Below are 13,431 nucleotides of genomic sequence, written 5' to 3'. Positions count from 1 at the left end.
AGAATGGTATCCAGCTCTTCCTTTATCATCCAAACTGTCCCTTGGCTAATGAGCACAGCAATCTTAAAATCTTTCAGGCTCCTGAAGTATATCCCCTGCAATTAGTTGTGTATGTTTCAATATGGCTTATGTTCTCTTCTTGGTGAAATGTTAGCTGGATTTTTTTTCTTTATATATCAGCTCCTTGTGCTGGATAAGAGTGAATCAGTGCTTATTTTCTCTGCTGAAGATGAAAGTGTTGTATTGACACTAATACTATCTAAAATAACAGCCATTGAAGTAACAATGTATTGTCACCATAATCTATGTGAACAGAGAACTAGAGATAGATTAGCATTGAAAGTGTCCACATAACTGTTGATAAATTGGAGTGATTTTATAAAAAATATCCCGCATTTGCTACATTCAGAAAGCCAGCCCCTTCCTATCCTTCCTCCTACTATTGAAAGTATTTTTATGTATAAAGGGAAGAGGCCTTAAAGAGAGAGCTGGAAGAGTTTTAGGGTTGCTTTTAGTAAAGAACCTTTACCATTTCAAAGCAGAAAGAGACAAGTTTGCTATTTTGCAGAAATAGTAGAGTTTTACCTATTTGGGGTGTAACCCAGTGAGGCTTGATTGAGCAGATGTCTAATGTTCCTAAGAGCATTTTTAAATGAGTTTTGGCTTTCCACTCAGATCTGTTGCAAGGATAAAATGTGTAGAGTTGAGGAGCAACTCCTGGTTTGTCCCTTGCTGCTGTAATCTCAAGGAAGTCTGTGGAAAGAAAGTTAATGGGAGTCCTGGCTTCTGGAAGTGTTCTTGTATGCTCAGTACTAGCTTCGGTAAGAGAAGCACTCTTTCTAGCTTGGCTTCCTTTTCATCAAAGTAGACATCTCTGTGGCTCTTGATTCCTCCCCAGCCCACACTCACTCACCCAGTCAATAGACATTCCTGAGATGTTGGGTTGTTATTGTTGAAACTTATCATTTTGCATTGCACACTATATATCCAAGGGAGGTATGAAGATATAACAAGAGTCGCACATGGCTTTCTTCTCCAAAATCTTCTGAAGTATACTACAGTGCCTTGGATATACCTGCCACATGAAACACTACAGCAGAGCTTTCCAAACTGTGTTGCGACACGTTAGTGTGTCGGCTGCAGCGTTTAGGTGTGTTGCGCGATATGTGTCTGTATCTCTTATAAGGGGTTAGTTTGAGCTCTGGTTTGCTAGGAGAACTGAATCAATGTGTCACAAAGTGATGCGTGTCAAAAAGGTGTGTCACCAACATGAAAAGTTGGGAAAGCTCTGCACTACAGCATGATCTCACTGCTGCTTCTGAAGATTAGGGAAAGATGCTGCAATGCCCAGTTCTGGATCCAGAATCATTCAAACATCCCTTCTCGTCCAGCATTCTGTTTCAACAGCTGTCGGCCAGGTGATTACAGAAAGCCAACAATCTGGGCATAAAGGCAGTAGTTTGTACATGCACACACACACACACACGCTCACTACAGCAACATGATGCCTCAAAATGGAGGCTCCATTCAGCCAGTCTTTCTAATAGCCGTGGATAGACCTATACTTCATTAATTAGTTTGACCCAAGAGCCATTACCACATTTTGTGTCAGTGAAGACTTTATTTTAAAAACTATACATCGATCCCATCTCAATATCTTATGCTGTTGGACTGAAGTAATGTCAAATAGGAACAGTAATAATTCCCAGATTTAGGATGCTTTAAAAGAGGCTGTGACTGAGCAAAAAGAGGTTCAGGTTTGTTTTTATGCTGTGCTTCTGTGGTGTCTGTCCATTGATGTGGGTGAAACACTAAAGTTCTATGGGGAGAGGCTGTTTGCCCTGGTAGTAATGACAGGAGATGGAACGATTCCTGTGAGACTGGCAGTGATCTTGCTGCTGTTCTAGAGCCCATCTTATTCTTACAGGTAGATGTGAGGCAAGGGATACAGATTTATATAGACATTGGCTTATTTCTTCATAAGAAAATGTTTTAAAAAGAGGGATGGGAGGAATTTGAATCAGTTTACATTTAAATGCTAACCTACCTGATCCACACCTCCTTTTTAAAATACACAAAAATACACAAAGCAAAATATAGCCATCCTTTGAAATTCACTCTCCTCCGAATTTTGCAATGCAGCTCTCCAGCCACATAACGTGTACAAAAATGCATATATTGGTGAAATGACATAGAAATTCACATTAAAATAATGAGTTTACATAAGGACTCTTAAAATAAAATTCTGATTGATGTGGAAATGTGGAGAAGTGGACTTAAAATTGGAAAGATGAGAAACGGAATTGGGCAGATTCACCCATCCCAACTTCATTGTTGTTCTGTTGTGTTTGGTTAACTCATCTGCAGAGCTGCTGGTCCATATAATACTTGAGATGCTATCTTTTCCCGCCTGTGCATAGGAAGATGCAAAGAGCTAGTGCCATTACAGCAAGGGCACCAAGGCTGATGCCTACCACCAGCGGAGTGTGTGAACGTCCTTCATGTTTCCCTGTAAGGCAAAAAAAAAAAAAAGATTTGAGAGGTTTTTTTCTACAACTGAGGGGTTGCAGCTGCATTCTAAGACTTGATTAGTAAATGTTGCTTTAGCTGTTTAGGTGGATAGGTTCAAGGATTGGAACTTTTGTTTTCAAGATTTAAGTTGCTTCTGTCTGAACTAATGCATTCACTCTCAAAAGTCTAACCATTTGAGTCAGCTCATGAAAAAAGTTGGGTAGGATGGTGTTTGGGGGGAAAATATGACTGAACTGATGGACTCGTCCACTTTCAACCCACTGCTTCAGCAGGAGATTGTGGGTGTCCCTTGGAAGGAAGAGAAAACTCAAAGCAAATGTCAGTTGGTATACTCTCTGCACCAAGATAATTCTGGATTCTGCAGCTAATAAAGCATTTTATATGTGTGCAGAGCTCTGCAGCTAGTCAGAAGCAGCAAAGCTAGCAAGGGTCCTGAAGTCTGGATCTCTGGAAAGCCTCTGTAATATGCTGCACTCTTTCTGCCTCTCCACCCCACTGTTGCCCCATGACATCTTACGGAATTGTCAGGTGTTTTGCATCCCTGCTTTCATCAAACACTTCCAAGACTATCTTCAGCATGTCGAGGACAAGGTGCTTATATTTCTCTTTTTAAAGAAAGGCAGTGATGCAGAATTCTGTACCTCATTCCAACATCTATGCTTGTGGTGTGACTGCACCACAAAATATACCCATCCCTGTCCATTAGTGTGTGTTAGTAGGAAGACTGCCATAAAGGATACTTGGTTGTCTCCTCCCTTGGACAACCTGCACAGGGTAGGAGTGCTTCTCGGACATCATATAACCAGTGTTTCACATACCTGTAAAGGCTCCTTTCACTTCAGTGTGCTCTGTTACAATCTTGATGCAAGTTTCCTGCAGGAAGAAAGCTGGGTCCGCACTGGTTTCATTGTATTTGTTCAGCTGCATACTGGTAAAGCTGGCCACAGGAGTTTCCTGTAAAGGTACCCAGCTCTGATTGGCTGCATTGAATCTCAGGAAATCGGTCCCATTGACTAAAACCTCGTAGAAGGTTCTGTTGGTTCCATTCCCAAAGATCTGGCACCCCAGAGTACAATGCATGTGTAGGGGGTCTGCAACAAAAGCAAATGTGTTAGAAATATTTCCCCCGTAACTGGCCTCTTATCTTTCTCACATGCACCCTTGTACTATGCTGAATTACCTAAGGAAGCATTCTGTCCGCACTTCTCAGGAAAATTAGCCCTGACATGTCCACAGAGAGCTATTTCACATATATAATAGCAAATTGTGGAAACAGGCTACAGCTAATGCTAGCTCTCCAGAAAGCGTAAATATGCATACAACACAATAAGCAAGATGTGCATGTTTTTAAATAATTGTTTGACCATGTCCCTATTTCATACTTTTTGATAGACAAGGAAAAAAATAACTACACCTCAGAAAGTAATAGGGGCTGAAGAAATAATCTTCAGTATAGGAGGTTGGAAGGTTTACCAAATGCATCCCTACTCTGGGAATATTTTAAGAAGATCATTTTTCTTTTCAAGATCTCACTTTCTCAGTGCAAAATCTGAACTGACATCAGACAGGGCAATTTTACCTTTTATTGAGGTGTTTTAGCACTTACTGCCCACTAAAATATCCAAGCATTGAACTTGCTGGATCAAAGCAATGAATCTTCACTATACAGCCCCTTTGCCATCTCATGCTTTCCTTAGCAAGTCAGTTTTACTAAACCTGTGTCTTTATTTGACAAACCTATGCAAGCAAATTAGAACAAGGCCTGGAATGTTTTAGTTATAAAGCATAATACAAAATGAAGTACCTTAACAGTTCTTAGTATTCATTAAGGGATATAATATGAATGAATGCATATATTAATATATAATTTTATTTCTACCACAGACTGCAAATTGGTCTCATAGCTGACTGCAATAATAGGAGCTGGCTTCTTGGCTGCCTCTGTGGCTTAATTTTACTTAACAGTAAATGACACCATACTTTCCGTCATATGCAAATCTCTAGATAAACTATTTACTCCGTGATCACACCATGTCCCAAAGTTTGGTGCTCAATGATACCATCATCTTAAGCAGCTGTGACAGTTGCTATGGCAACAACTGTGCCCATTATCATCGCACCACAATACTCACATGGTATTTTCCTTTCGCGAGCAAACAGGTTGACCAATGTCTTGAAAAGCTCAAGGTAATTTTGCAGTGCACTCTTCCTCTGCTCCCAGAGATCTAAAGATTCCAGCTGGAGCAACTGGCTTGCATTCATTTGCTCATTTTGATACTCCATGCTGTGGGTAAGTTTTCCATCCAGAGTGGCATTACCTACCATTTCCACTGAACTCTTGTTTGGGAAGTAGGCCAGGTGAGTCATAACGAAGGCATGAGATTCTGAGAGGAAAACCAGAACAACCTAAGTTATTACCTTCAGCCACCTGCAAATGAGAAATAGCAAAAGCACGTTCTTTCACACTAGCCTATCCTTGCTCCCTTTTGCTCAGAGGCAACCACAAGTGAATAAACTAAAGTTGACAGGAAACTTCATACAGGAAGGAAGGAAGGGGTTTCTTTCCTGGCTTATCCTTCAAGGGGATGCTTTTCTAGTCGCAGGGCTGAAAGTGGCATGAATTTGACTGCCATCCCCTTGTTGTTCCTAGACTGGAAGGCACCACCTTTTCCTGTGGTGACTTGCTCGAAAGCAGCTAAGAGGGAAATAAATTTCCCTCACAGAGGGAGCAGGTAGCTTCCTATATGCAGGTGCATGCTGTGCCCATGGTAAATGCCAGCTCCTTATCATATGGCTGGCCTTTCTCTGAAGCAAGATAAAAGCAGCTACTTCAGGAAACAGATTTCAGAGGGAGTGCTATTTCCCTGCTTCCATCCTCTCTCTGTGCAGTTCAAACGAACAATGAGTGGAAGTGAGGTATCAATTTGAATTTTGCTGCAGCTGCAAAGAATAAAATCCATTAAGGCCAGCCCTGTGCAGTCAAGGTGGTGAGATGTAGTTAGAGCTTGGTCACAGTCTGCCATACGGAACTGTTCTGGGAATTTTTAAACCAATTGGCAGGCTTTATTAAAAGTTAAAATAATTCTGAATGTATTATATATGTATTCCATATTTTTGTTTATCTGGCATGCTAGCACATTTCCTACCTGATTCATTTCTGTCCCTCTCATGCTTAAAACGAAAAGGGACATTTTCCTCAGTTCAAACAGGGAAACTAAAAGTCAGAATTTTAGTTTTGCTTGAAATTTGTTTAAAATACTGAGCTTGAAAAAGGATGCTATAATATACCTGCTACAAAGGCTGCTGTTGAATGATGAGCTCTCTCTGAAAACAAATATAAATCATTTGATGCATGGTGATAAGAATATAAGAATAATTAATAATAGAGCATTATGCCTAATTGCAGGAACAAGCTTGCTTTTAAGAAAGATCCTAGTGGCCATGCCAAATAGTCACAAGATTCTGGTCAAAAGCTGACAGTTATTTAGAATCAGTAGTTGGTGAGAATTACCCAGGGCTATAATGGTCCCTATTGTAGTGGAGCACTTTTTTGTGCCACATAGAAAAGTCAAGATCCCAGATTAGATTTTCTTCCTATGTAATGGTACCATGGTAAGCAGGAGAGCTTGAACTCTGGTGCATGGTGCAAGCATAGATGCCAGAGTCAACCGAAAACGTTTTGCTGCCTGCTGCTAAGTACAAAAGCTAACTAGATTGGGAGTAAATGTTACTTCAACTTTGGCAATCTGTGGTTAGTTTAGGGGCCAGGACAGGGCTTCTGGAACACAGCTGTGTCGAGACACTCTTTAAATCAGGGAAGGGAACCTGTGGCCCTCCAGATGTTGCAGAACTCCCATCATCCCTAACCACTGGCCATGCTGGCTTGTGATAGTATATTCCCAACAATTTCGGGAGGGTCAGAGAGCCCTCACCTGCATTTAAGGGTTGTTTCTTATTTAAAAACACCATTGCTCTATAGAACGTAATGAATGTCTCACTGAACAATATGACAACTCTGAAGTAGTATGTGTGTGTGCCTGCATATAGTACTTTAATGGATCAGGCAAGTCTGTTTTGTTAAGACCAACAAGAGCTGTTCTTATAACCAGGTCCTGTACATGAGGCTGAACTCAGTTTCTACTTTGCAGTTCTGTGTTCCTGCCAGCCGTTTCCATCTTTTGCTCTAAGCCGAACTTACAAACGCTGACTAGATTCCCAAATATCTCTTGTTCTGATTCTCCACCCCCCTCACCCAGATTTCAGACCGTAGTCTTACTTATTTAAAACATTTTTCAAGGCAGCGTACACCATAAAAACAAAAGGATGAAAGCAAAAGGATAACAGAAACAATTCGTACATGTTTATGCAGAGTGAAGCCCCACTGTGTTGAATGAGGTTTAGTCTGGGTGCTTTAAGGATTGCTGGCTAAAACAAAATCGGTTTAAATGTCTGGATAAATACAAATGTTTTTGTCTAATGCCTAAGCAGCTGCAAGTGGCGCCAGGCAAACTTATTGAGGAGGGTTTTCAAGTAAGCCCCTCTGCTGTGTAGATGTTCTTCAAAACGCTGACGAGACACATGGAGGATCTTGACAGATGATTTTACTGATTAGGCAGGTTGATACAGAAGTAAAGATATGCATATAGATCACACACAAAGGGAGCCCCTAGGTAATAGACATTTCTGTCTCCACCCCAAAAAGTTCTCTACAAACATTTTCAGTTTAATAAAACTGCACTATGCCATACACCACTCCCTGTCTTAACAGATTGCATGCTATCTGCAGTTTTCTGGAAATATTGTAATCTAGCTTCTTTCTTCTGAGTAGAATTGCACCATTAGAGAACAAGGCATTTTCACTTACCTACGCCATACACCCAGTGGCAGAGAGCCCAAGTGAAGATTATTTGCAGGAGTAACATTCCCAGAAGGTGATCGCTTGTTTGCAAAATCCAGGAGTGCTGGAGGTGCTGTGTAGTGTTGTAGTCTGTGGAAAGAAATCCAAGCTTTCTGTATCTCAAGCCACCACTTTTGGAAATGCAAACAAAATCTGGGATCCAGCTGTCTACTCTGCCCAGTCAGGATTAGAGGAGGGAGCCCAGGGTTTCTTGGGAATTGAAGGGTGGAGCATGTCATTCCATCTATCTTCGTATTTCCTCATCTGCAGTAGAGGAACTGACACTTTTCCTTGCCAGACCTCGCCCCTCTTTTCTCCCAGAGCTATTACTATTGCAACATTCCCAGACTATAACTGGGAAATGATTTTTTAAAAAATTATTTAAAGGATTCCCCAAGTTTATTGTGTGAAAAGCGGGTGGGGGAAGGAAATAAATGTGATGAGGAAATAAAAATAAGGCATTGTGGGGAAAGTACTATTTATACCCATTGGAAAAGAAAACCTGTTTCCTGCCTCTAGCAGAGCTTTTTGGGTTCGCAGGGACTTTTGCAGTTAATACACAGGTTTGAGGCTCAAATATGTAAAGCATATTGTTGCAAACTCTCTACTTCCCTAAGCAATTAGATTACTCCAGAGGCTGCATTTTTGGTCTAATATCCTATGCACAAGAGATTTATGCTACCTGTGATATTTGCTGCATTTACTAATACATGTGGAGGCACAGAAGCACTTCTGCAGGGCTAGACTGCAGGTCACCAGGGATCCTGTATCCCAACGTGCTTAATTTTCAGTCAACTCACTATTCCCTTTCTCACTCTCCCTAAATGACCCATTGCTTTTTAACACACATGCATGTGTGCATGTGCTTTTTTATACACACACATTCTCTTACTTTATTCAAATTCTGATTCAGATTATTTGCAGGGAGCTGGATCAGAGATTTCCAGCTATCAGAAAACCATTCCATACCACTCCATCCTGGACTATTAACCAGCAATTCATCTAATAAAGCATTGGTCAACCAACAAGTATATCAGGATGAAGCCTTATTTACTTGGGATCCATTTGCTTGCTTACCCAGGACTTAGAGGTGACAAAGAAGCACCAGGGATTCAGTTCCTTCGGAGAAAAGAGTTTATTGTGATCTGCGCAGAGGCAACCAGCGGAATTGTTTCCAAAGGCTGGTGGCCCCCAATATACGTAAGCCAGCAATAGTTATACTCCTGCAGCCCCTCACCCCACCCCACCATATCATATTCCTCGATTTGCCTTATTGCCTCTTTGGGTGTTTCTAAAGCATTTTGCCAGTGCACTCCTTTCGCTTATCAGCCAAGCCTGCATATCTTGTTTGCTCCATATGCATTTCTCCTCCTGCTCTCCGGGCGTTGCCTTCCAACTGTCAGTGCACCCCCTGCCCACTCCCTTCATTTGAGTGAGTAAGAGAGAGAGAGAGAGATGTTGCTTTCCCTTGGGAGAAAGGCACTCTGTTCATGCCCAGGGGACCTTAGGCATAGTTTTGCAGTATTTCGATACTCCCTTCATTCCCCCCTCTTCTTCTGAACAACCTAATCTATAGGTTCGTTCACAGGGATGGGCCTATACTCTCGCATGAGGGCAATCACACGGGGCCCCATCATTCGGGACATCATTTTTTCCCCCATCATATTTTGCAAGCATTGCACCAAGCAAGGAATACAGAAGCAGAAAAAGCAAAATTAGCAAAGGTCCCATAAGCATAGCAAAGAGCCCCAGAGCCACCCTATTGGGAGGAAATTGTCTAGCCAGGACATATCCCATCCTTCCCAAGTTTGTACAGGAACATGGGCTACTTTTTCTGCCAATTGAAGCCACTTGTTATAGAGACTCTGAGCCCCCTGTCTTCTCATTTCCTGTGTGGGGAAAATGCTATTACGATTTAAGGCCTGGAAGCATTTGGCCTTGGGAGTGGATTCTTCCACCATAAATAGGAGAAGGATCATCAAGGGGATGGAGGGTGATCTCTTCCTTCCAAAAAACCTATGGCGTTCGTGCCAACAGAAATAAAAGACCATCCAGATGATCAGAGCAGTACATATTACTCCTATCCATCATGCCCAATGGTTCCAAGGTTCCTCCCACCACTCCTTAATCATGATAAGGGTCTGGGGAAGGTTCGGCCTGCCTGGGCGTTCGGGGTGATCAGGATAAAGGGGTGTGGAAGCCTCCAAGCGTCAAATCCTATAGTATGCAAATAGAACCCTTCTAGTCCTGCGGGGTGACTATATCCTTGGTTGGTGGAGGGCAAACACAAGCCCCACGGGGAAGGAGCCCAAGGTTGGTGGATTACCACACACCCACAAGAGTAGGTGGCAGCATTGACACGGCCAGCACTTGGTGTCAAAATACCCACGGGCTCTTCCTCACACCAAATAATACACACACGAGTTCTTTTCGGGATTCAAAACATTATCAGGTGGTGTCACTCGAACTGCAGGCACGTTGGGAGCGCTGCCGGCGGGCGCTCCTCCATCCACTTCTTAAGCCTTGCGTAGAGGTATCAGCACCTGGAGTGATACCAGCAAGGCGGTCGTCCGCTGGGCGCCTGGAGATGGTCAACCGGAGGGGATTTTCAGGATGCTGAGACACAGTCCAATCTGAAGCAGCTTTCTTCACCCGAGTGTGGTGGACCCAAGGGGTGACGCCAGCGACCTTCACAGCAGTGGGTGTAGAGAGAACAGTATAGGGTCCCTTCCAGCATGGTTGCAGCGGGGTTTGGGCCCAGTCTTTAACCCACACTTCGTCACCTGGCCTGAACTGATGCAAGGACTAAAATGCAAGGAGTCCGAGCTTGGGCCCACCTATTGAGAGAGAAAAACTCGGGAGAGTAACTGCACATAATTATTCAACTCCACATCTTGAACAGGTATGGGGGAGAGCATACGCACATAGGGGACCGGTCTCCCAAACATCACTTCAAAAGGTGACGAGTGCGTTTGGAGGGGAGACTACGGACCCTAAGCAAGACGAGGGGCAACATAGACACCCAATTAGACCCTGTTTCTTGGGTCAACTTGGACAGTTGATTTTTCAAAGTCCTATTCATTCTTTTCCCCTTCCCAGAACTTTGGGGTCTATATGCAGTATGCAGCTTCCAGTTAATCTGTAACACCTTTGCCAGTTCCTGCAAAACCTTTTGCACAAATGCAGGGCCATTATCTGATCCTATGGAGTGAGGCAAAGCATAACGGGGAATGATCTCTCGCAACAAACACCTAGTAACCTCATATGCCCTTTCAGTCTTGGTGGGCCATGCCTCAACCCATCCCGTGTATGTACATACTGCCACAAGCAAATAATGATACAATCCACACCGAGGTAATTCAGTAAAGTCCACAACGAGGTCCTCCATGGGTGCCGTCCCACTGTGCTGATCTCCTGGTGGAGCCAAGTGTCCAGTTCTAGGGTTGTTCCTTTGGCACAACGTACATTTCCTGGAAGCTTGGGCAGCCAGTTGGTAAAGATTGGCCACATAAAAACACTTTCCCAGCTGCTTGGTTATGGCATCAGGTCCCACATGGGTGGACTCATGGTACCTTTGAATTACTTGCTGGGACAATGATCCTGGGATCCATATCCAGTCATCAGGGGTGAGATACCATCCTTCTTTAGAGAGCCTTAGCTCCTCAGTGTCTGCGGTAGCCACCTCATGGGCAGAGTACCTTGGTTTCAAGGTGCTATCCAGAATTTCTTCTGGTACCAGGGCCCCAATGAAAGGTGTTGGGGATGAACCCCGGGCTGCTTCCTTTGCTACCCGGTCAGCCAGGCGGTTTCCCCTGGCCTCTTCACTAGGTCCAGTTTTGTGTCCATAACAGTGTATCACTGCCACTGCTTCAGGTTCCCAGACAGCGTCCAGAAGGTCCAAGAGCGCCTGAGGGTGCGCCACTTGACCCCCTCTGGAGGTGAGCAGACCTCGTTCCTTCCACAGTGCCCCGTGGGCATGCAGGGTGAGGAAAGCGTACTTTGAGTCAGTATAGATATTGATCTTTTGCCCTTTTGCTAGGCACAGGGCCCTGGTAAGTGCCGTTATTTCAGCCAGTTGGGCTGAGGTTCCCGGTGGGAGTGAGCTGGCCTCGACCACGTTGTTTTCCAGGGCTACCACTGCATATCCTGCCTTTCGCTGTCCAGCCTCAACAAAGCTGCTTCCATCCACAAACCATGAAGGCCAATGTGGGTTCGCCTCATTTTTAAGATCAGGTCTGCTGGAATACACTTCCTCCATGACCTCTACACAATCATGGGTTGGTCCCTCACCTTCTCCTACCAGTAATAAGGTAGCTGGGATAAGGGCTGTGGTAACCTGAAACTTCAGGCGTGGATGTAATAACAGCATCTGGCACTTTCTCATTTTCGCTTGTGATAGAAAATAGGTGCCTTTCATGTCAAGTAAGGCTGGGACTGCGTGTGGAGTCACACAGGTGGTGTCCTGTCCAAACGTGAATTTATCTGCCTTTGTGAGTAGGGTGGCCACTGCCACAACCGCTCTCATACAGGGGGGCAACCCTTGTTCTGTTGAGGTTAGCCTCTCTGACAAGTATGCGATGGGTTGCTGCCAATTTCCCAGTTTCTGGCATAAAACTCCCTTGGCTACCCCCCTGGTCTTCATCTATGAACAGGGTAAAAGGCTTCTCAGGGTTTGGGATGCCAAGCGCTGGGGCTTGTTGTAATGCCACTTTAAGATCCTGAAAAGCCTGCTGCTGTTCCCTGCCCCATATAAAAGGATCCTTCTCTGTTCCCCTAGTTGACTCATGCAGGGGCCGAGCAATGCTGCTATAGTTCCTCCCTTAGGGGTGTTTGCCCGCAAATGCGCTTTTGCCTCAGTGTGGACTCTCCTAGTTTCTTCTGTAGTTAGTAGTGAGTCCAGGAGGTATTGTACATCATCATAAGTGGGATTATAGGTTTTAAAAATCCCTTCAAACCATTTTATAATTTTCGCTGGGTTCTCCTCAAAAGAGGGGTTCTGATTGCGCCAATTAGATACATCTGCACTTGAGAAAGGCACATGTTGGACGGTATATGTTCGTGGCGCTGGCGCCCCATTCGCCCCCGGGGGTCCTGGTGGGTCATAAACCCGGCACAGGGGGGCTATCTTCTCTGCTCTCTCCTTTTGTTCCTTAGCTGCCTTATGCAGGGTGGCTCTATCCCAAGCCTGTTCCCAATGTCTCTGTTTCTTTTTCCATTGGTCCCTTCTACACTCCACGGCACTCACTAAGTGCCCACTAACGTCTATTTCTTTCTTTAAGTCCTCTACAAAATCTCTAACTCTTTTCCTTTGTTCTTCAGTCCACCTCTTTCCACCCTTTGTCAACTTTCCAATAGTCTGTCTAAACTCCTCATCCTCTTCCTTTTCCTCATCTGATTCATCATCTTTGGCTGCCCCTGGCGTTGGCGGTGCCATTGGTGGGGCATATGGGGGAGGCCTTATAACACCCTCCTCTTCTTCTTGGTCTTGCACTACCGGGGGCCTTTTCTGTTGTTTAACTACACAAAGTCTGGCTTGAGAAAGCCCAGCCCGGCAAGCTTTCATCCAAGGGGGGGGGGGGTTTCCTCCACATTGGTTTTCCAAATTGAGATATATGGAATCTGGTCCAGGTGAACATTAACTATATTTCGCCACAGGGGGTCTATTAACTGCAGGTCGAGAGTGCCCTCTGATGGCCAGGCAGTTCCTTGATATAAGGAATCTACTTCACATAAAGTTCTGAGTCTCTCTTTCTTAAAACCCCAGTCATCATCCTTCGTGGCTGCCCTCCAGTTATCCAGGAAACACTGCAAGGGGGTACATTTACTGCCTCCAGACCCCATGTCTAACAGAATACTCCGCTCCTATACAGGACTTCTCTTCAGACACACCACACACCACACACAACACACAACACAAATTTCCCTTTCCCCCCCTTCCTACCCTATGAGTCCCCTGGTACCACACTAATCCTTTACTGGCGGCACTCCTGCCTCAGCCAGTT

The 13,431-nt window shown here is 44.3% G+C and overlaps 1 protein-coding gene across 4 annotated transcripts; it reads right to left on the bottom strand.

Annotated features, from left to right (window-relative positions):
• Positions 1–1,601: 1,601 nt before the first annotated feature.
• Positions 1,602–8,316, bottom strand: LOC310708338 (endothelial protein C receptor-like). 4 transcript variants are annotated; one of them, XM_083506637.1, is made up of 5 exons: positions 7,397–8,312; positions 5,821–5,856; positions 4,855–4,916; positions 3,351–3,623; positions 1,602–2,509 (listed from the first exon to the last, which is right to left on the bottom strand). In XM_083506637.1, the coding sequence occupies exons 1-5, from the start codon at positions 7,666–7,668 to the stop codon at positions 2,397–2,399; spliced, it is 756 nt and encodes a 251-aa protein (XP_083362763.1). In that variant the 5' UTR covers positions 7,669–8,312; the 3' UTR covers positions 1,602–2,396. The 4 variants fall into 4 exon arrangements, with proteins under 4 accessions (XP_083362763.1, XP_083362764.1, XP_083362765.1 ...); XM_083506638.1 differs by having other exon boundaries at positions 4,665–4,916; positions 7,397–7,618; XM_083506639.1 differs by lacking the exon at positions 5,821–5,856 and having other exon boundaries at positions 7,397–8,316.
• Between the last annotated feature and the right edge of the window lie 5,115 nt (positions 8,317–13,431).

This window comes from Podarcis liolepis, assembly GCF_965112155.1.
Source record: "Podarcis liolepis genome assembly, chromosome: 5".
Classification (NCBI taxonomy): Eukaryota; Metazoa; Chordata; class Lepidosauria; order Squamata; family Lacertidae; genus Podarcis; species Podarcis liolepis.
This window is presented reverse-complemented; position numbering and strand designations above follow the sequence as displayed.